The 22,276-nt window shown below is 48.0% G+C and overlaps 2 protein-coding genes across 2 annotated transcripts; both read right to left on the bottom strand.

Moving 5' to 3' along the window:
- Window positions 1–11,159: 11,159 nt before the first annotated feature.
- LOC144157635 (uncharacterized) lies at window positions 11,160–11,963 on the bottom strand. Its single transcript, XM_077688460.1, has 2 exons — window positions 11,501–11,963; window positions 11,160–11,438 (listed from the first exon to the last, which is right to left on the bottom strand). The coding sequence occupies exons 1-2, from the start codon at window positions 11,719–11,721 to the stop codon at window positions 11,276–11,278; spliced, it is 384 nt and encodes a 127-aa protein (XP_077544586.1). The 5' UTR covers window positions 11,722–11,963; the 3' UTR covers window positions 11,160–11,275.
- On the bottom strand, window positions 11,864–19,821 carry LOC144159741 (uncharacterized). Its single transcript, XM_077691441.1, has 6 exons — window positions 19,694–19,821; window positions 16,726–17,110; window positions 15,576–15,749; window positions 15,411–15,513; window positions 13,852–14,088; window positions 11,864–11,880 (listed from the first exon to the last, which is right to left on the bottom strand). The coding sequence occupies exons 1-6, from the start codon at window positions 19,813–19,815 to the stop codon at window positions 11,864–11,866; spliced, it is 1,038 nt and encodes a 345-aa protein (XP_077547567.1). The 5' UTR covers window positions 19,816–19,821.
- Window positions 19,822–22,276: the final 2,455 nt, after the last annotated feature.

Below are 22,276 nucleotides of genomic sequence, written 5' to 3'. Positions count from 1 at the left end.
ATGGAATATGAAATTGGACTATCAACGACCTGGAATATTCTACGCTGTCTCATCGACCCAGACAATAGTAAAACCACACAGAAAAACAACCTCAACATACTTCTACACAACTTTAAGGGTTCCGACACCGAGCTGATCAAGACAATTAAGGATAGATACCTCAGATACTCCGCACGTAAGGTCCTCCCTCGCTACACGGGACAGGAAAATGACCTCCTTGATCGACCCATCACGGTCAGCGAAGTACGAGGGGCCATCGTAACCCTGCGAACCCGCTCGTCGCCAGGTCCAGATGGCATCACAAATAAAATGCTCCGAAATCTGGACGATGAATCAATTGAAGCCCTCACCCGCTATATGAACGTGTGCTGGGAGCGGGGCCAAATACCCGACATTTGGAAAACGGCAAAGGTGATTATGATTCCCAAACCAGGCAAGAAACTCCAGCTCGAAAACCTCAGACCGATTTCGCTCACATCTTGTGTAGGGAAATTAATGGAGCACGTCATACTCAACAGGCTCAACAGCTACATGGAGGACAACGGTCTTTTTCCGCACACGATGATCGGCTTTCGACCAAAACTCTCTGCGCAAGACGTGATGCTTCGCCTCAAATACGACGTCATAGACGGGGCGCGCTGCTCACCACTTGACACTAGAGCAATTCTGGGTCTTGACCTCACAAAGGCCTTTGACAACGTCAAACACTCGGCTATCCTCACGAACCTGAGCAAACTCGATATCGGGACAAGAGTCTACGAGTACATCAGCAACTTTCTTTCAGACCGCACAGCTACCCTCGCTGTAGGGAGAATGGAATCCGATGAGATAAAGCTAGGGAACAGGGGGACGCCCCAAGGCTTTGTCCTGTCCCCTTTTCTCTTCAACGTCGCCATGATTGGTCTTCCTGAAATTTTAAACCGAATTTACAGCCTTCAACATAGCCTTTACGCAGACGATGTTACGCTCTGGGTCTCCGGAGGCAGCGACGGCCACATTCAGGACACGCTACAACAGGCAATCGAAGCAGTCGAAGATTACGTCGGCCCTCGCGGTCTCAGCTGCTCTCCGCAAAAATCGGAGCTTTTACTATATCGGCCAACCAGTCGAGGGCGGCGCGCAGATAAGACCCCTCCGGAAGTCCATCTCTTCGCTGGTGGTGGAACCCAACGCATCCCCATAGTCACAAGCATACGGGTCCTTGGCCTTCGCATACAGGCAAACGGACACAATTCCGAAACAATCCTCGCTCTCAAAAAGAAGGTCTCTCAAATCACCCGACTCATCTCCCGTATTGCAAACCACCATCACGGCATGAAGGAACTCACTCTAGTAAGATTAGTTGAAACTTTTGTTTTAAGCAGGATAACGTATGTCACTCCGTTCTTAGACCTTAAAAAGAACGAAGAACACAAAATCGACGTTCTCATTAAGCGAGCTTACAAGCAAGCTATTGGGATACCGCTTACCGCATCGACCGAACGCTTCGAGGCACTTGGGCTACACAATACGCTAAGCGAACTCATCGAAGCTCAACGCTTAGCGCAACGAGAACGACTTACGTACAGCGCGACTGGACGGCACATCCTCGACTCTATTGGCATCACTTACCCGAGTACTGCCCCAACCAAGGTCCCACTTCAACCAGCCATAACAGAAGGCATATCCATACCATGCATTCCAAAAAACATGGATCCCGTGCACAATCTGGAACGAAGACACGCGCGGGCCAAAACCCTCCACAAACAGTACGAAAAATCAGAAAACGTAGCATACGTGGACGCAGCCGATTACGAAGGCCGCGATGCCATGGCATTCGTGGTAGTCGATCGGCAGGGAAATTCAATAGCTTCCGGCTCGATTCGCACGAAGGAACCGGAAGTGGGAGAAGAGGCGGCCATAGCACTGGCAATGACGGCCTCCGCGAATACCAAATATGTCATCAGTGATTCTAAATCTGCCATTATAAATTTTTCGAGAGGGCGGATCTCCCCAGAAGCGTCTGCAATTCTCACATCTGGCTTCCGTCGCGATGCGCGGACCGGCAAAATCTACCTGATATGGGCACCTGCCCACTCCGGCCTGGCCGGGAACGAGTGCGCGCATGATGCTGCTCGAGAGAGAGAGAGAGACTAAACATGTTTATTGTTTTTTATTAAAGAGTCCTTAGGATTCACCGACCGAGCTGACATCGACCCTAACACCCCATTCGTCCATTCGCTCCTATGATCGGGTAGGGATCGGCTGGTGTCCTACGGGGACATAAAAAATCACTATCGTCTGGAACGGGCCCGTTTCCGCCCCGCTCACCCGTCACTCAACAAGAGGCAATCCGTCGTATGGCGGCTACTTCAAACGAACTAATATCCAAACCCGGTTATGTATAGCTACTGCTATCCAGGGCAACATTCGGATAAATGCCATAAATGTAAGGAAAGGGCAGATCTATCACATATGCTATGGGCCTGCCCGCAGGCGGCTATACCCGCGCGCAGAATCACTCGGGCGGAGCAATGGGAGACCGTGTTGCTCAGCCACGACCCAGCGGATCAAGTCTGGGCTGTCCAGCTGGCCGAAGACGCTGCTAGAGCCCAAGGGCTCTTGGCCGACGCCTAGGATCACCAGCCTCTCCCAATAAAGTTATTTCTCTCTCTCTCTCTCTCTCTCTCTCTCTCTCTCTCTCTCTCGAATTTCTGGCTGCACCGACAGAACTCTCCTGCATGACTGTTCGCGTTAAAACTTCAGCAGCCATGACCCGCACGTGAAACGTACTTCAAAACAGCTATCAAGAAAAGAAAAAAAGGAAAACGAGCGCGTTTGTGGTTCGAAATACCAAAGCATCGATCGGCGCGGCGGGCAGAGCGAAGCACGAATGCAGGCTCGAATTCACCTGCACTGAAACAACTCTGCTGTGTAAATAACTGGTGCTAATAACAGCGGCAGTCGTGGCCAGCACGTGAAATGAACCTCTCAATATCGTGTATAAAAAAAGACGCATTGCCGTGGACAGTGCCAAGTTAAAACGGGAGACCTAAACGTTCGCATCGTACGTACCTTTTGCTTAGAATCACTGCACGTAAACATACCGCTTGCAAAGAGGTACGCTGCGTGGGCATCGTACCTTATAATGCTACAAGTATACAAAATAACCAAACAAATCTCTTCATGAGGCTGCAGATTGGTTAAGCGGTGGGCCAAAACGCGTAACCGCAACGGCATTCCTGAGCTACGCTTCCTTTATCATGCCATTGTCGCGTTAGCCACCAGTGTTTCTACCGCTGAATTTTCAGCGTAGACCGCCTTTTGTAGAAGCTACACTGGCCGAGGTTGAGCCCTTTTGTGTGGACCGTGAAGGGCCGTACTGCGCAAGCGCGAAGAGCATGAGATTGGATTGGATTGGATTTGGATTGGCTTGGCTTGGCTTGGATTTGGATTGGATTGGATTAGAATAAGTTGGATTAGATTGTAAATCCAATCCAACTGTAGTACGGGTGTGTAGAGAATTGGGTTCCCACATTCACCAGTATGCGCATTCCAGATGAGTGACGTCATAGCCATGGTAGAAGCACTAGCGCCGGCGCGTGCCCAGCTGCCAGCTCCGTTGCACAGTAGCCAAGTTGTCACTGCGCCGGAGCCGCTTGATAGCCGTTTCGCGTCTCTCCTGGAGAGCCGTGCTGCTCATTCGGGAGGAGCAATGACTGGACTGGACTGGATTGGATTGGATTGGATTGGATTGGAAATCGTTTTAGCAGCAGTAAGCATGATAATCTGCTAATCGTAGACAACCAGGAAACCTAAGAATAACCAGGTGAAACATAGCTCACGCTACGTATATCCTGGCATAGCCGAGCTAAGCCACTGCTAATTTCTTAATTGGCGCCGCGTATCGTAAAACGAACCATTTCAAAAAGGTTGCAGGTAAATAGGGAGTCTGCATACTTTGGTTTCCGTAGCGTAAGCTGCACTGGCCGAGGTTGAGCAGTTTCGCGTGTGCTGTGAAGGGCCGGTCTGCGCAAGCGCGAGGACCACTGGTTTGGTTTGGATCGGATTGGATTGGATTGGATTTCCTCGGCTTGGCTTGGCTTGGCTTAGCTTGGATTGGCTTGGATTGGATTGGATTGGAATAAATTGGATTGTGTTGGGTATAAATCCAATCCAACTGGAGTACGGGTGCGTAGAGAATTTAGTGCACATTCGCCGGTCTGCGCATTCCAGAGAAGTGACGTTATTCGCAGCGGCAGCAGCACTGGCGCTGACGCGTGCCTAGCTATGCGCCCCCGTTGCTCAGTAGCCAAGTCTGACGCTGCGCCGGAGCCGCTTAATAACCGTTTCGCGTGGCTCCTGGAAAGCCGTGCTGCGGGAGGAGGCATGCGCGAAGAGCAGTTACTGGACTGGATTGGACCGGACTGGACCGGACTGGACCGGACTGGACCGAACTGGACCGGACTGGACTGGACGGGAATGGATTGGATTGGATTAGAAATTGTTTTAGCAGCAGTAAGCGTGATAATCAGCTAATCTTAGACAACCACGAAACCTAAGAATAACCAGGTGAACCTTAGCTCACGCTACGTATATACTGGCATAGCCGAGCTAAGCCACTGCTATTTTTTTTGCAAACGATCTATATAAGCGCGACCAATGCCATTCGAGGACTCGTCTTCTTTACGTATCGTCAGCTTCGTGACCATCCGTGGATTTTCACCGCTTAGATCAACCGCTAAATTATCAGCGCTTTTCCTATTCCTGTTGCAACTCGACGAAATAAATGCGGAACCAATATTGGAAACCTATGTTATTGCTGGTCGTCCTAAGAATATCACACTCTCGCCTGCACACAGGGGGCATGAAACATAAGCTTTCAACTCCCAGGTGGAAGTCTCGCTGCGAGTACACAAGCATTGTATACTAACACAAAATGATCGATAAAATAATGAAATAATACATTTTAGATAATTATCTTATGTGATATTTTTATAAATAGCCCACAAAACAAGATTTTAAGAAACAATTTTTCTTGACTCGTTTTACTTTGCGAGGATCAGGGCGTCGAACCTGTTTTTTTTTAGGGTTCGGTTCGGGTGCGGGTCAGAGCATTTCTGGTTCAGTTCCTGGTTCGGTTCCGGAGCAGCATTTCGTTCCGGTTCAAACCGGTTAAAATGGGTTAAAAAAAAGCAGGAGTCTTTTTATGTTTAATTTGTTTTAGTGCGTTCGTTTTATTTTAACGTCGTTATAAAAAAAATTAGTGCCCTTCCACTCTGGGAGAAGGACGACCTGCAAAGCTGCACGGAGTCCAAGGAGTGCACGAAACAAAACGCGTTTGTTGTAATTTGCGATAGCATACTTCCTAGCCAACTATCTGAATGAATCTCTCAAGGATGCAAGCTTTGTTCCTGCAGATGAACATAGATCTGCCTGCGCCTCTCCAACGTCACAAGCATCTTCATGCTTGTGCAGCACACAAACCCAATCCGCTCTCCCACTGAGGACTCCAGACAGGTCCCATTGGACCGTTTAACGTCCGCGTTTAAACCTCGCACCAGCACAACAGACGTTCCATTCATCATCACGGGCATGAAACCTATAGTTGCTCGTGCAGGCCCCCTCGTCCCTCCCACTACGCCTGCGCAAGCATAAACCGGCAACCAGTCATGTGAGGGTGTTTAGAAGTGACAGACGCGGTCAAAAATATCCCCTCAAAGCCTTCTGAAGAAGTAATATTGGCCCACGCCGCTGTTCCAAGTGGGCAAGTGGCTGTCCATCCAGAACGGATTCGCCGCTACTCTACAAGCTGAACTTGAGGCGGTAACGGCGGCGCCAGCAGCTTTTTGTTGTTTTTGTGCCTGTTCGTGCTTGTATTGGGGCCAACGCTTCAATTCTTGCTCTTCTAAACGAACGGCATGCATCCGTCACATAATGATTTAAAACATGCAAGCCCTTGAGCTCTATTCGCCCGTGCAAACATGTCGCTTTCCATTTCCCTACACCCTCGTAGGCATCTTACTGTCTCGGTAAGATGTCGTTAAAGGGACCCAGAAAAGCCTTTTGTAAAAGTTACAAAAGGCCTGTATTGTCGCGTAGCACCAATATAGAGATGCAATGCCGTTGGAATTATTGATCTACATTCAGTATTAGCTGCGCCAGAAGCAATTAAGTGCACCTCTCCCCCCTTGCCAATGGATTCCTCCTCCCTCTCTACTTCTTTCAAAGTAGCTGGGAACACTGGGAATAGTCATGTGACATCGCGACGCTCGACTTCCGTTCTCGCTAGCTACATTCCTGCGCCTAGGCACGCGTCAATCGCTCCGGACCCGTCTTTGCAATCGGCCGTATCATTGAACTGATGGATCCGGCACTCAAGCAGCGTCTCCTTGCAATGAGCGCGGAAATGGGCTTCGACCCATACAGCGACACCCCGCCTCGGAACGTCGACCTGGAGCCTAGCGGCAGCAGCGGCGACTCGTCGCCCGATCCAGGCAGCTCGCAAGCAGCCCCCGACGCCGAACCTGAGGGGTAAGTTCAAGTTCGCGCAGCGCCGTTACACGTGTTCGCGAAATAACGAAGGAGGGGTAACAGGGTAAACGCAGGGCCGATTTTGGCGAGGGGCTCGACAAGCGCAGTTTACGAGCGAAGCGGCAGGCGACCGAGGGCACTGAAGTGACGGCGGCGGCCAATGAACCCGCTGTCGCCGACGCAACTTATGAACCGTTGAGTTACGCTTGTTGTGTCGCTCATCAAAATCGCTCCATGTAGTTACCCCCTTATTTGTAACTTGTTTCGTGCACTTTCCCAGCACAGAAAAGTGCAGTTACAGCTTGCTGCTTCGCGCTTCATCCCCGTAATTTTATTTCTGGCTTCCCTTTTTATGTCCCGCCTGACAATATTTTGTGCCGTCCAGGGTTATCTGAGATTCTCCAGAGTCGTCACGATGCCTTTTGAACGGACGCGAAGCAGCGGCGCCCGTGTCACTCACTGTCTCGCGGTTCTCCGTTGCTTCTGGTTCAGCCGTGCACCGATTCGCCCTTTTAGATCGTTCTATTTCGCTGATAAAAATGCATCGCGAGTAACAACGGCCAAATATTGCTTGTGCAGGTGCCTCTGTGGGTTTTGCGAGCCCATACCGGAGCCTGTCGATTACAAGTGCTGCCGTGCCGTGCCGGAGGCCGTGGAGGTCAGCGAGGATGCGTGTATCACGCAGCATGAGGACTTCGAAAGTTTTATGAATCCTGCCGTGCTCCGAGCAGTCTTTTACGAGCTGCGGGACAGTGATTTTTTTGTAGAGCAGGAAGGGACAGAGCAACACAAGTGAGTGTCTAGTTTTGTGAACCTGGAGTGTGGGACTTATGTGCGAATAATAAGTACGTACTTTTCTTGCCTCCAGGATTTATCGGCTAGTTGCCTACAGGATGGTTGCGCGGTGGATATGGGGCCATCGAGGAAGGCACAACCGAGTGGTTCTTCCTGCTTGCGCAGTGGCAAGAATCCGGAAGGAATTTCCGTCGGAAACTTATGTGGGGTTCAAATACCCCGCCCTGTAAAACTGCGTCACGTAAGTAATTTCATATACTTGGTAAGCATGCTGTATTTAGTAGCTTGACATATACTAGGGTACCTGCTGGTTTAAAAACAGTTTCCTTTGTGGTTGCAGATATTCATGTTCACAAAGCTTTATTAATAAGCTCTGTGCTGTGCGCGTAAGGCCATTCATGTGAATATGCAATTTGTAATCTGCAGGTAGAGGGGCTGGGTACATGCATCCTAAACCCTCTGCAGGTCGCCAAGGAAGCTCAACTTGTTCCAGCCGCCAACAGAAAGGTCTCCAACCCAAGTTTGTACTACTGCCAGAAAAAGTGAAGAGTGAAGACAGCATGACCAGCGCCATGAACAACGCAGCCATGACGACCAATGCTGGGTAGTTTTGCAGCAGCCTCGAGAGCCACCATCTTACCCGCTGCGGTGGCTCAGTGGCTAAGGCGTTGCGCTGCTGAGCACGAGGCCGCGAATTGGATTCCTGGCCGTGGCGGCTGCTTTTCTGATGGAGGCAAAAAGCAAAAACACCCGCGTGTACGAGATTTCGGCGCAAGTTAAAGATCCCCAGGTGGTCAAAAATAACCCGGAGCCCTCCAATACGGCGCGCCTCATCGCCTGCGTTGCGTCGGTGTGTTAAACCCTACAATCAATCAAAAGCCACCATCTTTTAACAGGCCACCTTCGGATGGACTTATCGTTTTTTTTAGATTACCATTTCGTTTCAGCATCATGTCGATGCCCGCTTTGAGGGGGGTAATGCCTAGAACCATGCCTTGTGTTGTTTACTTGCGTGTTTTGTTGCCAGAATCTGGCCACGCTTGACTGTCTCATCAATGTTCGAGGGGAAGCATGCGTTTCCTTCTTTTTTTTTCATATGCTGCACAAGCCCAGCATTCGATTTGCTGACGCTCGTCTGTGCACGCTATTTTGAAGACTGGTACTTTTTGAAGGTCAGGAAACCTTTTTTATTCGGCTTGCCTCAAATGTAGCAGAATGAAAAAGGCAGTGGACTGGGACTAGAACATGCACTTTATTACGCTTGCGGCACTTGTCGTAGCACATTCAATACTAACTCGTCGTGTTTGTCGTTATCCTCTTCCCACTGCGCACTGTCCTCACTTCCATCCAGTGTGTTGGTGATGCTGCACTTGCAGGGGCCCGTGCGGTTAGCTTGGCCAAAATTTTTTCCAATGCCGTGGTCACTTGGCTGAGTGAAGCGCACTTGATACGCTCGGTAGGTGTGAGTTGGTGGCCTTGGAGTGTCAGCCAGTCGTAATGCCTTCGCAGCCTGTCCCTCAAGGGACCCTAAAGGATGGACGAAATAGTTTGAACTGGAAGATCATGTTTGGTAGCTCTCTCGGCTGGCGTTTGCCACCTTCTTCCCTTTCATTTTTTCACCATTGCGTCACAAAGTAGGGGCGAAGCACAAGCAGGACTGGTGCGGTCTATAGTGCAAATTCTTGCTACGGTAGCCTTTACGTCTCCAAGCCATTGCTGACTACAGCAACATTTTTCACCGAGAGAACGCGAAACAGTTTTAGATGGCTCGAGCAGCCGGTGTGCCTGCCTACTCCCGATTTCCAGACCCTATCCAGCCGGCTCCTAGCAAAGCCTTTTTTTTTGACGCAACAAGTGTCATTCCAAATATCAAGTGCAGCGTCCTGGAGGGTGCCTTCATTTCATCTGGCGATGGTGGGCATCTCATATCTTTTCTCACAAGGCGAGAACCTAGCGTCTGCCATGAAGTCACAAGGGCGGATATTCAAATGAACTTCCTGTGCGTCATTAGGCTCCGCAGCCTTGCTTACCGTCAGTCCTCCCAAATGGCGCTACCATACTGAGCTGTGGACCGGTGTCCACCGTTGCCTTGTTTTTGACCGTATTTGCACCTGGCCTGTTTTTGTTACAGTAATCGTTTCTTGAAACATGGGGTATGCTCGACAAACGGTCACATAAGACAACGCCGCTTACTCCAATCGGCCAGTGTGGTGCAAGACAACTCCAAAGCAGCGGACTGCTGCATGTGCAGCTAAAACGAACATAGTACGCCCAGTAACAACAGCAGTGTGCACTGGTACTTCCGTTCCTATTGCTGGAATGCGACTAGCTTCTCCTCAAAGTCAGAGGATAGGTTTATTTTATTCGCAGTTTTTGCGCTGAGAGTTTGAGAGGATACCGGGGTGGGAGACTGTGCACAGTGCGTTCCTCGCAAATGCATCACGTCGTTGGCCTTGAAAACGGCCTTTTGGAAGGGAAAAAAATGCAGTCGACTTCCTTGGCTCATGGTCTGGGGAAGGTGAGAAGACAGCGGGAAGAGTCCTAGTCCGAGTCAGTGCCAACATTGCTGGTCGTTGCCTCGTTGGCTTCAGACTCCTTGTCGTCATCCCACAGCAAGTGGTCTTCAGGGGCATCCGGGGCATTTGATAGGCCCGTCTTCTTGAAGCTGGAGCTCACCCGCCGCGGTGGCTCAGTGGCTAAGGCGTTGCGCTGCTGAGCACGAGGCCGCGAATTCGATTCCTGGCCGTGGCGGCCGCTTTTCTGATGGAGGCAAAAAGCAAAACCAGCCGCGTGTACGTGTCGTCATCCCACAGCAAGTGGTCTTCAGGGGCATCCGGGGCATTTGATAGGCCCGTCTTCTTGAAGCTGGAGCTCACCCGCCGCGGTGGCTCAGTGGCTAAGGCGTTGTGCTGCTGAGCACGAGGCCGCGAATTGGATTCCTGGCCGTGGCGGCCGCTTTTCTGATGGAGGCAAAAAGCAAAACCAGCCGCGTGTACGAGATTTCGGCGCACGTTAAAGATCCCCAGGTGGTCAAAAATAACCCGGAGCCCTCCAATACGGCGCGCCTCATCGCCTGCGTTGCGTCGGTGTGTTAAACCCTACAATCAATCAATCAAGTGAGGCGAGCTCACACTGGCTTCCTCTTGGTCATTCAGGCCATGGACGAGTGGGGGTAGCGAGATTGCCTGCTCTGTACTAGCTGCGCCTTGCGCTCCCTGGCTTCGTCCTTTGATGCTGGCTTCGTGCAGTTCCCAGCCTCTTGTTCAGACGCAAGGGACTTGGTGCTCTCGCGGCTGGTCCTGTACGACTGGGTCTCGCACCGTTGCACCGCGTTCATCATCAGCTCGGCTGCATATTCTGTGAACAAACAGTGCATGGAAGGCAATTTTTCAGGAATTCAGCATCGTAATATTTACTGTTGTATTTACTCAAATCTAGGCTGGCCCTGATTCTAAACCGACCACTGAAATTTTGAAGGCCAGGAAAAAAAAAACCTGAGTGTGAGGCAGCTGAAATAAGCAAGGATGACAATAGCCGTAAAACTGAACTGCGTTTATTCGCAACGAACCTGCCTGGATTGACTCAACATTTTCCTCGCTGGCTTACTCCGTCTCACCTTCATTAGCGCATGCGCAATATTCTGTATTGTAAAGTGCACATGCAATGCTGTACGCTTTGAACAAGCTTTCAGAGAAATTATCTACAGCCTACCTCCATCACAGAGACACCTTTTATCAATGTTACGTTGCTGTCTGATAACATTACTGAACAAGCAACCACAAGCTGTCGCAATTGCTAGTTAGTTTTGTTCATGTGTCATAACAAACAAGTGGTCATAACAGTGAACGTGCTACTGTCCGCCTGTCCCTCGGTGGTATTGTTGGCTAGCAAATAAAAAACAGACTGTCTAGAGGCTCAGTGGTGATTTCTTAACAACTTGGAGTGCAAGCTCCTTCAGTAAAACATTTTACTGGCACTTACTGTAGCTTCTGTCCTCCTTGACTGGGCAGGTGGTATAGTGCCCCTTCCTCGACTTGGATGACTTTATCTTGTACCTCTTAATCCCATCCTGTGTCTCTGCCTGCTCCCGTGACGCGTTCTCGTTGAAGTGGAGCACAGCGAGCCGAGTCCTGCAGAAAGAGTTAGCAAAGCCCTTAGCTCGGCTCGGTTTACTTTGCAATAGTTAGCTCACCTGGCTTTCATCACCCCTTGAGTGAAAGCATTCGACTTTGGGGCAAAGTGGATCAGCACGCTGTGGAACGATTCCAGAGAGAAGGTCTGGGCCGCGGGCGCTATCTGCGTCAAGTCACGCAGCAGGGAAGGGCTCTCCACGATGCCTTTGAGGGCAGCAAAAGCTCGGGACGCTGGAGAGGAGACAGCAAAACAGGGCTTAGGAATCCCGTACAGTAGCATTGCGTGCACTGGCCATCATTTAGCATGTAGTGACATTGCCAGTGTGCTGCAAACTCCCTCCTTATACATTCCATGACAGCTGCAGGTGTAGGGATGCCTACCCCCCTACTCACTGCTTGCAAGTTACAACAGTGTGGACCCACTAATATAGCCACTGAGCTGCAATCCAGGGAGGTGTGCCTCCTCAAGGCAACCGCAGATAACTTGACATTCCATAAAAGGAAGGTACATTGAAGAAAGAGACATGCAATGCAAACAAACACAAATCAGTTTAACTCTTTTGCTGCTGCCGGAAAATTGACCAATTTTTAGGAGTCCAAGAAAAATAATTTTCCTCCTAAAAACATTGGTTAGGCACTAATTACAGGAACGCAAAATGCAGAATATTTAACTGCCTTCCCAATAACACCAGTTTTTTAAATGTTTTTATATATCATAGTTGTGAAAAAAAAATATCAATCAAAATTTCTGTCAAGTTGTCGAAAAAAATGATAAAAAAGGAGTTGTGTAAATCAAACCACCGATAGTAGAAAAAATTAAAATATACTATTGACCAATTTTTAGGAGTCCAAGAAAACATTTTTTCCTCCTAAAGACATTGGTTAGGCACTAATTACAGGAACGCAAATTGCAGAATATTTAACTGCCTTCCCAATAACACCAGTTTTTAAAATGTTTTTATATATCATAGTTGTGAAAAAAAATATCAATCAAAATTTCTGTCAAGTTGTCGACAAAAAATGATAAAAAGAGTTGTGTAAATCAAACCACCGATAGTAAAAAAAAATTAGAATATACTTTTGTCGGGAAACATTTCAAAAACATTGCGCAGAACAGTTTGTCAGATATATAAAAAAAATATTAGCACGCACGGTGCTCGTGTCTTGCGGTGAAGCCCAACCTCCAATTCAAAATGTGCAATTTCGGGTGGTTCCCTGGAATAAATCTGGCGGTTTGACATTATCAGAGGCACCAATTTGCCCCCACATTATGTAAACACATCCTGTCAATGACTGACTTTGCATTTACAGCGAGCACAATATTTCATAAAGTAGCTTTCCAACCAGGCACTGCTTGACATTTTCAGCCGATTTCTGGGATTATTACAGTCAGAGCGCGAACCTGACGATTGAAAATTGTTAGCTGGCTCACCATTCACGCTCCCATAGCAAAAAACAAACGCTGGTGCAAAGTAATTACGAGTGACATGCATTCTTCGTTGGTAGCAGTGACGCGCGATGACCACGCCCCTTTTCCACACCCAGGTGTTTCAAAAGCGTGTCAAAAATCATGTTTCCGTTCAAAAATGAAAACAAAACTGATTTTGAAAGGCCATTTTCTGATCTAACTCCGAACAGCTTTACTTGTTCGAGCAACGCCTGAAACTCAATGAAAAGGCGCTCCCAAAGTATCGATCAAATTGATCGATGTGGTGCTACGCGACAATACCGGCCTTTTGTAACTATTACAAAAGGCTTTTCTGGGTGCTTTGAAGAGCGCCACTTTTCTTCCATCTCCTGCACTGTTTTCCCACTTGCTGAATATTTTGAAAGGCTAGTGACGCATAGCAGCCTTGCTTACTGGATGAAACACACAAGTACTAACCAGTGAATTTAAAGAGAAAAAAAGAGGAACAAATGCATTTTAACTCTCTTGCTACCGCACCACTATAGCAAATCAGGGGGGGCGGCTCGCCGTTGCGTCAGCAGCGATCGGCTCGCTGCGGCGTCGCGCTCATCAGCTGAGAAGGGCTGTCTTCAAAAATTGTTTAAAAATTATCCGTGCAACGTATGGGGCTCTCACTTGGCTCAAAAATCCTCCGTTATGTGTTCTACCACCTGAATGCATTTGATTGTAATCTTCACAAAGCTTTTCTGGGTCCCTTTAAGCTCGTGACCTTACAATACTAAAGAGGTGGCATGTAAGCACTTCGTGTATTTTCCTTTTTTTGTGGCATCTGCAGACACAGGAAAGATAGAAAGTAGAGCTGGTACAGTGCCAAGCCAATGCCCGAGGAAGAGCATGTAAGCACAGTTTGGCAACACAGCCATTTTGTGCACACGCTTGTGCTTCTGCAGCACATGCCACGAGCATAACCCGTAAGGGGCAAATTTTTGCTGGATAACTTACATGGTTTGATCCACTGTCTCTCCTCAAGGGGCTCGTGCAGGCATTCAGCAAAGGGCCCGTCGTGGCCAGTGTGCACATCACACACATGGTTGAGGATGCTTTTCCACATGCTGAGGATCAGCTCGCTGTCACCTTGGCCCATTGCAGCCACCCAGTATAGATGGTTGCCTATGGGCTGGATCCAGCACTCCAGCACCGCGTGCCTTTTGCTGGCAGCACGGAGCTTCTTCTTGACGCCTGGGATATGGATACACAGGAGCTCCGTCAGGCCATGCTTGCGACATTTCCAGCTGCTCTTAGCTGATAAAGTTCAGGACAATTACCCTTGGCGATGTGCCAGATGTCGAAATAGTGCCTCATACCGGGCCTCTCCAGCCTGCAGTACCGCCTGATGCTAGGGTGACGGTCTGAAGAAAAAAGTGAGCCACACGAACTGTTTTACACTCGGAGCCAGTAAAGTTAGTTAAGCTTTGTACAGTTTTTTAGCACAATACTTGTTAGCCATCGTTAACGGTCAGATAGGACTGGTTTTGGTGCCATTTGGTTGTTGGCGAAGGCACACGACGAGTGAATGACCAAGCAGATATTCAACGCTTTTGGAACTGATCCAGGTTAGTAGAATGTGTTCTAGAGTAATTTTAACCTGCTCTTGTTGCCCTAGTGTAACATCTTTTTCTTTTGAGTACAAATGGCGAAAGCATTGACGAAGTCATGCAGGTGTGGTAACTGCTCCACTAAATGCAGTTGCATCATCACTCGCCACAAGTGTGATCACCGCCTCACCTTGTGACACGCGTTGCGTGACGTGCCCAAGTCGCAAGTGGAATGTGCCTTTAGTCCTTGTGAAGAGTACACTACTTATCCCTTCAACACACACCATCGACTTCATCAAACAGATTGCCTTCTCCTGCCTCCAGGCCACTCATCTGCACTGCTGCCTCTGTCGTTAGTACCCAGAATGATGATGATGACCAGCTGCACCACGCTGACTGAACACATGCACCATTCAACACACGTTATAAATGCCCCTTAGCAGGCAGCTACAAAAAACCTTGTAAGGCTTCATTTAAGCTTAGACTTAGTCCCAAAATACCCAGACTAAGTGGTGCAAGTATGCTGCTGTAGATGAAACAAGTTGCTATATAAATGTGTGAGCCATCTACAACCACTAAAAGACACCTGCTAACCTAATGTGGCTTGTGCGCTTCTATAAGAACCAAACTGGAGTGGTTAGCTGTTGCACGTCACTTGGTGACTCGGCATAGATATGCTGCTGCTGTTTTTAACTTGTACTGACTATAGGCATGTTTTTACCACACTAGCACTCTTGATTCTGCACCCTAGCTGTTGTAGCCAACTAAGTTGCAAACGTATGCAGCATCTGTCTCCCTGTCTAATGTCATTGACTTTTTTTCCATTTCACTAGGATACATTGGTCTGATGTAATGTACCAAGTTTTTTTAGGTCGCGCACGTCATAATGAAACTGGCACTAGTCTTCCATGTTTTTCCATTTTCCACTGCTCATTGCTGTGACACAGGAGGGACTGTGCAAGTTACCTGTGGTCAGGGACTGCACCATCACTCCACTGGCATCAAGCTTCTCAAGGCACCTCTTCAGTCCCTTCTTTTCCATGGAGACACTGGAGGTAACAGCGCTTGACTGCAGGAAAAAAGCAACCGAGTTTAAGGTTACCTTTTTCTGTGCGTATGTGGAGGGCCTACCTCGCCAACCCGGATTTGCTCGCTGAGAATGATGCGGCCAACCTCTGTGGCCAGCACACTGTACGTCATGTACGTTGCACTGAAGCCGGGAGAGTCGAAGCGGCCGTCACCTGCCAGCTCCACCTCAGTCCCTGCCAGGTCATCTATGAGCCTGGACTCGTGCTCTTGGAAAACCTGCATTCAAGGGCACCACACACACACATCTGAGCCAGCAACTACCAGAACTGATACTGTTCTCCAATAGTTAGCTTTTATGCAGACAGAAGCTACAATTACTGCCACCCATGGGCATCGGCAGGGGGGTGCAAAAGGGGCACTTGCCACCCCCCCCCCAAGCCACCCTAGAACACAATGCCCCGCCCCCCTGCCCTCTCCCTCTTACCCCTCAATACAATGGGTTTGCCCCCACAAGACCAAATCCTGCAGACGCCTATGCTGCCACCCACTGTTCGTGTCATGAGCAAGGGATCGAGCAACTGGCCGAAAAAGATATGCAGATGCAGTAAAACTCCGTAAATTTGGATTATTCATGGTAGTGGCGAGAATGTTCAAATTAACTGAGTGTCCGAATTATCGCAAGTACTGTCATAACAACTGAAAAAAGCTGTTAATGCAACCAAACTTTTGTTCTGTTGAAATAACAGTGACTGTCGTTTACTTTGCGGAGATGACAATGTAAATAATGACACGAGAGTGTTCGAAACAAAAGAAAAAAAAAAGAAATCCATGGTTGCTCTCTAGGCTGATTGCTACAGTGATGGACATTCTGCCTTTCACTTGGTTGTGAACCATTGCCATGCATTCTTTTGTGCCTCCGAGAAGTACACAAGCTTGATAGCATCCCGTTCCATTCTTTTTTTAGGTGCGCCTTTCATTTCTGCTGCGAATACGTATTAGTTGAACCGCGGAAAGCTCAAATTAATTGAATTGTGCCTGAATATGTCCAAATAAATGCGTTTTCAGCCATAGATTAATGCACAATTTGGATGGGACCAGATGCCTCGTCTAAATTAACCAAAAGTTGGAAATAAGGGGTTTTAGTGTATTTTGTATTTCTCGCACATAGCGAAGGGATTCGCCTCTAAACTGCTTTAAAGTTATGTCGCCAGACACAAAAGCTCGAGATAGACAAGGTGCAATAGTGCCCCACCTCATTTACGGCAGGCACCAAGTATGCTCGCTGGTAGTTGTAGAACGTCCTCTCCGTAAAAATCTGAATGTTGATGGACGCCAGCAAGCGGAGCACTGGGGCTGCGAGGCAGCCCGCGAAGAAGATGCCCGATGCCAGAAGGAGGTTTCCGGCGGGGTTGCCACCCACACTTGGCTGGCTCTCCCAGGTTGTCGAGTGGGCCACAGAGCACAGGCTCACGACCTCCAGCTGCGTGCCAGTGACGGTGAACTTGTGTGTGCACTTTCGGCAGAATGGGCAGCTCTCGCAGCAGGCACGGCAGTGTACAAGAAGCTTCTCCAGGCACCTTTCAAAAACCAGAAATTTTCGTTCCGCGTGCACAGGAAGCTCCTGGGGCTGGTGGCTGCTGCGTGAAAATGCACACCAACTTTAGTGCCTTTCAATCTCACTTTTACTACCCTCATTTTTGCCGCAAATGCTAAAATACACAAAACGCTACTTCTCTGTTCCTTTGCATTGCCTTAGCTGTTCTGGAACCACGGAAACTGGTACTGTGGAACTAAAATGTGCTCAAACAGGAGAAAGCCTTCAGCTGTTTAATTAAGGGTGCAAAGTGATCATAAAAGACATAATTTTGAGAATGGGGCAAAGCAGCAATTTCTGCGCCAAGTGCATTTCGGCATGCATAAAAAAGCAGCATCCTTTTGTTAACACCTTTTTGTTACTACCAGCCGACAGTCACAATGCTAGCTAAACCAGCATCAGAATGGACAACTCGGTGAGTTGGGACTGGTTCATGGCTACTAAAAGCACTGCATAGTTGCGGGTTGAAGAATCATCAGGACAAGCACTGACTCACAACAAAAACTTATTGCAGACCACACCGAATGGAACCACCTTGAACACAAATCGAGCTGCCACGTGTGGCAAGCAGCCACCACAAGAACCACTACAGAAAGAAAAAAACCTAGCTGTGGTCCCCTACGTGCCTAGAATTTTGCACAGACTAAAAGCGCCCATTAAACTAAGTTGTCTGTTGGGCTGTGTAAAAGAAAGATGCAAGCAGAAAGCAGGTGTCAGGGCTGCAAGGTAAGCCACAAAGCACGATTTGTGCAGTGCAGAACAAGTGTGGTTTACAGTGCGCTATTGATGTGCAGCGGTCAATATGTGGGCGAGATACGCCGTTGTTTGAATGTGCGCATTATGCAGCACAGGAGTGGCCTAGGGAAAGGCATGCGGGAGCATTTCTTACTGCACTGTTAGAACTGTTGCTGCAATCCTCATACCTGCCAGGTTTCCCGAATTTCCCGGGAGACTCCCGAATTTTCATGGTTTTGTACGATTGTACGACCGAAACAAAAATCTCCCGAAAACGCACCCGTCTGGCCAAATCTTTTTCCCAGTGTGGCCACAATGTGAGGGAGGTATACCTGACAATACAACGCGACACCAATTGGCATCGTTATCAGTGAAGTGCTTAAAAAGCGTAGTCGGGCATGTGTAGAGGGTGAACCTGTTCGACCCATTGTTAGTTTACTGTTTATAGAAACGCAGCGCCGCCGCCGCCGCCGCTTTCATTTACACACGAGCACGGCCGTTCTGGATGGTGGTTCTGAAGATTTAGCAAGTCTCTAGTGGTGTAGCTTGTTCTTAGCATAGGTGAAACAACAAAACAGTTCAGTTCCTGCTGTTTTGTATTGCACTTGCAGTACTATTTCCAGGACTTTCTGAAAAGGGCGGTGTCAGCCACGTCGAACATTTGAGTGGTCTAGCTTCTTAGTAGTTTGTACGAAGAAACAGTTCATTTCCTGCTTTGTGTTAAGCAAATAAAAAAATGTGTGTAAAGTTACCCATTCTGTTGTAGCTACTACCCCCCCCCCCTCAGTAAGATCTCCCTAATGCCATCCTGGCAAACCTGGCAGGTATGAATCCTAATCTTAATAAAACTAAAGTGCTGTTATCACTCAGAGACAGGTCAAAGCATGAGGTGGTTGAGGCATTCCATATTCTGGGAACAATGTGCCTAAACTGCCCATCGACTGTGCTGAGCAAACAAAAAATTGGCCGCATATCTGCTCCTTTCATTGCAAATGTCGACAAAAAACTATAGTCTTTATCGACTTTTGCTTCCCTTTGCTTTCCCACTCACCTGCCATGTTACTTCTCTTATGGCGCGCTCCTCCTGAGGTAAAAACACCAAATGTTTGCTTAAATCATTTTAAATTTACCGCGTTCAACTGCACCAGGCCAGGTGCCTCTATGCCAACGCTGCCGTACGGCAAAGACGCACGTGAATCGAGACGCCCTACTTCAGCGTTTATAGAACCCCGTTGTCCCAATCCACGTGCGGTACAAGGAGAACGTGAAGCCTATCTAGTGGGATCTTTCGTAACTGTCGCTAATTGATTTCTTAAAATGGCGCAAGAAGCTATAGTGGCGCTTGCGACAGCAGGCGACGGTGGGGTTAATTTTTTTTCTGCAGGTGATGAAGTATTTAATTTCGCAAAAATTAATCATCTGCGATTTTTTATAAAGAACTGCTGCAAATATAATTTCTGTATCAATTTCTTGTCTTATATTTGCGTAATGTCTTGTTATTCTTCAACAATGTTGACAAGTATGAACACTACACCGGACTTAGACGGGTAGATTTAGGTGTGACTATATAAGACTATTGCGCAGGACTTGTTTTACTTTGCCCGGGTGGCTGAATCGAGTCACGGACAGGCAGACAGACATACAGACAGACCAAAATTTCTGGGTTTAAGTAGCCCAAGAAAGACTATCGTCTTTAAAAATTGAATAGTGAGATGAAACAAGGTCCTGCTCCTCCTGGCTTGCAGTCGCCTGCCATGCACAGTTTGGTTTGTCGTAGTATAAATTCAATTGTATTGTTCAAGAGTGTTGGTTGTGAATCAGCATGTTGCTTCTTTGTTCGTCCCTCATTTCTGGGTGCTGTTAGTAGCCATAAAAGCATAATCTTGAATACCTGCTGAAGGTGGCACCCAAGGGGAAGTCAGCATCCAAGGAGAAGTCCGACGGGTCGTACGTTGGGTCATCTGTTTGGCACATCTCATCGCCTTCAGATGCCAACGTAGTGTCGCCCGACATGTCTTGTCCTCTGGTGCCTTTCGTCGCCTCATCCACTAATCGAGGTGATGAACAACGGGCTGGCCTGAAGCTCGCCGGCAGAGGGGTGACAGCCACTGCTGCAGCCACTCGTGAAGTTCTGGCAGGTTCAAAATCGGGCTCAGCTTCTCCAGGAACTGCCTCCACAACAGGGGCATCAGTTTGTGTCTTGGCCGACACAAGAAGCCGCAAGGTGGTGTTGGCCTGTGTGGCTGCAAAATGTCCCCATAGATATTCAGCAGTTGTGCATTACCACACGGGGTGAATTAGATTGCGTCACCAAACTCATTACAAACACTTGCATTCAGTTGCGAATATTTTGTGTCTTGAAGAGGGTGCCATGTTGGGCTATTTGGTGGTCAGACAAAAAAGAAGGAATAGCGCACATTTCGACGAAGGACAGGCAGAAACACACACCACAAGTGCTGACTATCAACTGATCACTTTATTACAAGTTGCAGATAATAAATATTACACTTACTGAAAAAGATGCAACAAGCGCGTACAGAAAAGAGAGAAGGTTGCCTAACCTGTCAAACCATTATGTCAAATTCAGTGATATCATAATGGTTTGACAGGTTAGGCAACCTTCTCCTATATCTTCTGTACGCGCTTGTTGCATCTTTCCCAGTAAGTGTACAATTTATTATCCGCAACTTTTAATAAAGCGATCGGTTGATAGTCAGCACTTGTGGTGTGTTTCTGTCTGTCCTTCGTCGGAATACGCGCTGTTCCTTCCTTTGTGTCTAGAAGCTTGTTCACACAAGGAAATATCTCTGGAATGTCATGCTGCTACTTCTTAGATTCCATTACAGGCACTAATGGGTGCTGTTATTGTTGTGTAATGCAAACTCGGAGTTCTCCATCACCATATGACATTTTTTGCCATAAGGCTTCTTATGCTGTTTAGCTTACCGATGGATCGACGCTCTGGTGTTGTCTGGGTGCCCACACTGCGCCTCTCAGCAAAGCATGTGCATGTCCGCAATGGTCCCTACAAAAAAATTGGGCATATGTGAGCTCCCCTCTGATTGACGAGGCAAGGGCAGTTAGTACACACCCCGAACACTGTCTTTCATTTAGCAGCACACACTTCAGAAGCTTGGGAGTCGAAGAAAATGAAATGCTAGTTTGGGTAAGTTGAAGGAAAAATGAAGGGCAGGGTACGATCGGGGGTACAAACCATTGAGGGCAGTAAGGTTAGCGGCATCAGAGGAGCTGCTTTTACCTGGGCAGGGCCGATTGCAGTGGCTCTCGCACTTGCTCCAGGCACTTGCATCAGCAGCACCTGAGCCTGCGTAGCAATATAAAACAAAAGTGCTATTTTAATGAGGTAACACAACATCGATATTAATGGTTTTTCCTAACTACATTCACCATCTATGTGCAACTGTTCAAAGCCTGCATACTTCTTACCTGAGAGGTAGAGGCACGGGTCATCACAACAGCTGGCCCTTGATTCTCCTGGTGAAGTATCTGCGTTTTGAGTAACACACAAGTGGTTTTGTGGAGGTTCTTCTCAAAGCACGCTCAAGTTACATGCATCAAATGTTGTTCTTACCAGAGAGGCAGAGGCCTGGGTCGTCACATCAGCTGGCCTTTGACTCTGCTGGTGAGCCAACTGTGTTTTGAAAAAAAAAAAAATGCCGAGGTGGTTGTGAGAAAGTCTAGGAGCAAGTGTAAAATTCTCCCTCACTTAGTGGCATGTATTCATCGACGTACGACATGAACTTTCAGATTGCTACTGCCTGCAATTATACCAGCTGCACGCCTGTTTTTTGCATGGCATCAGTCACAAATTGCTCCACCTTAATGAAGGAAAATTTCATTTTGTTGTGTACAGTCGTTGAAATCCATTGTGCTCTGTCAAATAGTTTTTGCCCATGTACATCTTCAAGTAAGGCCTGCAGTAATAGTTAGCCTGTAATTTTAGCTAGCATTGGGCTGTCTCCTTGGAGGCTGTGTTCATAAACTCTACCCTCTCAAAAAAAAAAAAAAAAACTGCGAGTAGCGTTTGCAGGGTTGAAGTTCTACTCCGTTTACATATATGAAGCTTTTAGGAAAATGTCAGGCAACTTTGCAGTCATTCACTGGTATTTTGGACGTTGTGTTATTCAGCATATGAAGATTTAATGATGCCGTTAGCTACGTGTTCTGAGAGTCCTTGCTTGCCTGATGCATTGTGCGAATTGCAAGTGATCAACATCGACCAATCTCCATCTGCAGTACCTGCCCCCCCCCCCCCATAATTTGCGACTTGAGTTCCGCTGCCGGTTTTGCATTTTTCGAGCTGAGCGAAAACAGCATTCCCGTTTCAAAAAGACATTTCGTATGATTGCTTTCCTTGCCATACAAACGTCTTCCGCGAACACAACTGATACGATATATACCAGTTAACTTGGCGAAGTCTTATAAACGAGCTTTCGCACCCCGCTCCCCGAAT

The sequence above is a fragment of the Haemaphysalis longicornis genome, unplaced genomic scaffold (genome assembly GCF_048455015.1).
Source record: "Haemaphysalis longicornis isolate Haplotype H1 unplaced genomic scaffold, Haemaphysalis longicornis Haplotype H1 scaffold_10, whole genome shotgun sequence".
Classification (NCBI taxonomy): Eukaryota; Metazoa; Arthropoda; class Arachnida; order Ixodida; family Ixodidae; genus Haemaphysalis; species Haemaphysalis longicornis.
The sequence above is the reverse complement of the archived record's forward strand: the minus strand, read 5'-3'. Positions and strand labels throughout refer to the sequence as shown.

What these genes read in the sequence shown, in the direction of transcription:
- LOC144157635 (XM_077688460.1), bottom strand. Translation starts at nt 11,721, where the DNA reads ATGCTACTGTACGGGATTCCTAAGCCCTGTTTTGCTGTCTCCTCTCCA. An exon ending in CAAGGGGTGATGAAAGCCAG is followed by an intron (nt 11,439 to 11,500) that starts GTGAGCTAACTA and finishes CTCTTTCTGCAG; the next exon opens with GACTCGGCTCGCTGTGCTCC.
- LOC144159741 (XM_077691441.1), bottom strand. Translation starts at nt 19,815, where the DNA reads ATGTCGGGCGACACTACGTTGGCATCTGAAGGCGATGAGATGTGCCAA. An exon ending in TTGGGTGCCACCTTCAGCAG is followed by an intron (nt 17,111 to 19,693) that starts GTATTCAAGATT and finishes ATTTTCACGCAG; the next exon opens with CAGCCACCAGCCCCAGGAGC. An exon ending in GGTGCAGTCCCTGACCACAG is followed by an intron (nt 14,089 to 15,410) that starts GTAACTTGCACA and finishes TCCATATCCCAG; the next exon opens with GCGTCAAGAAGAAGCTCCGT.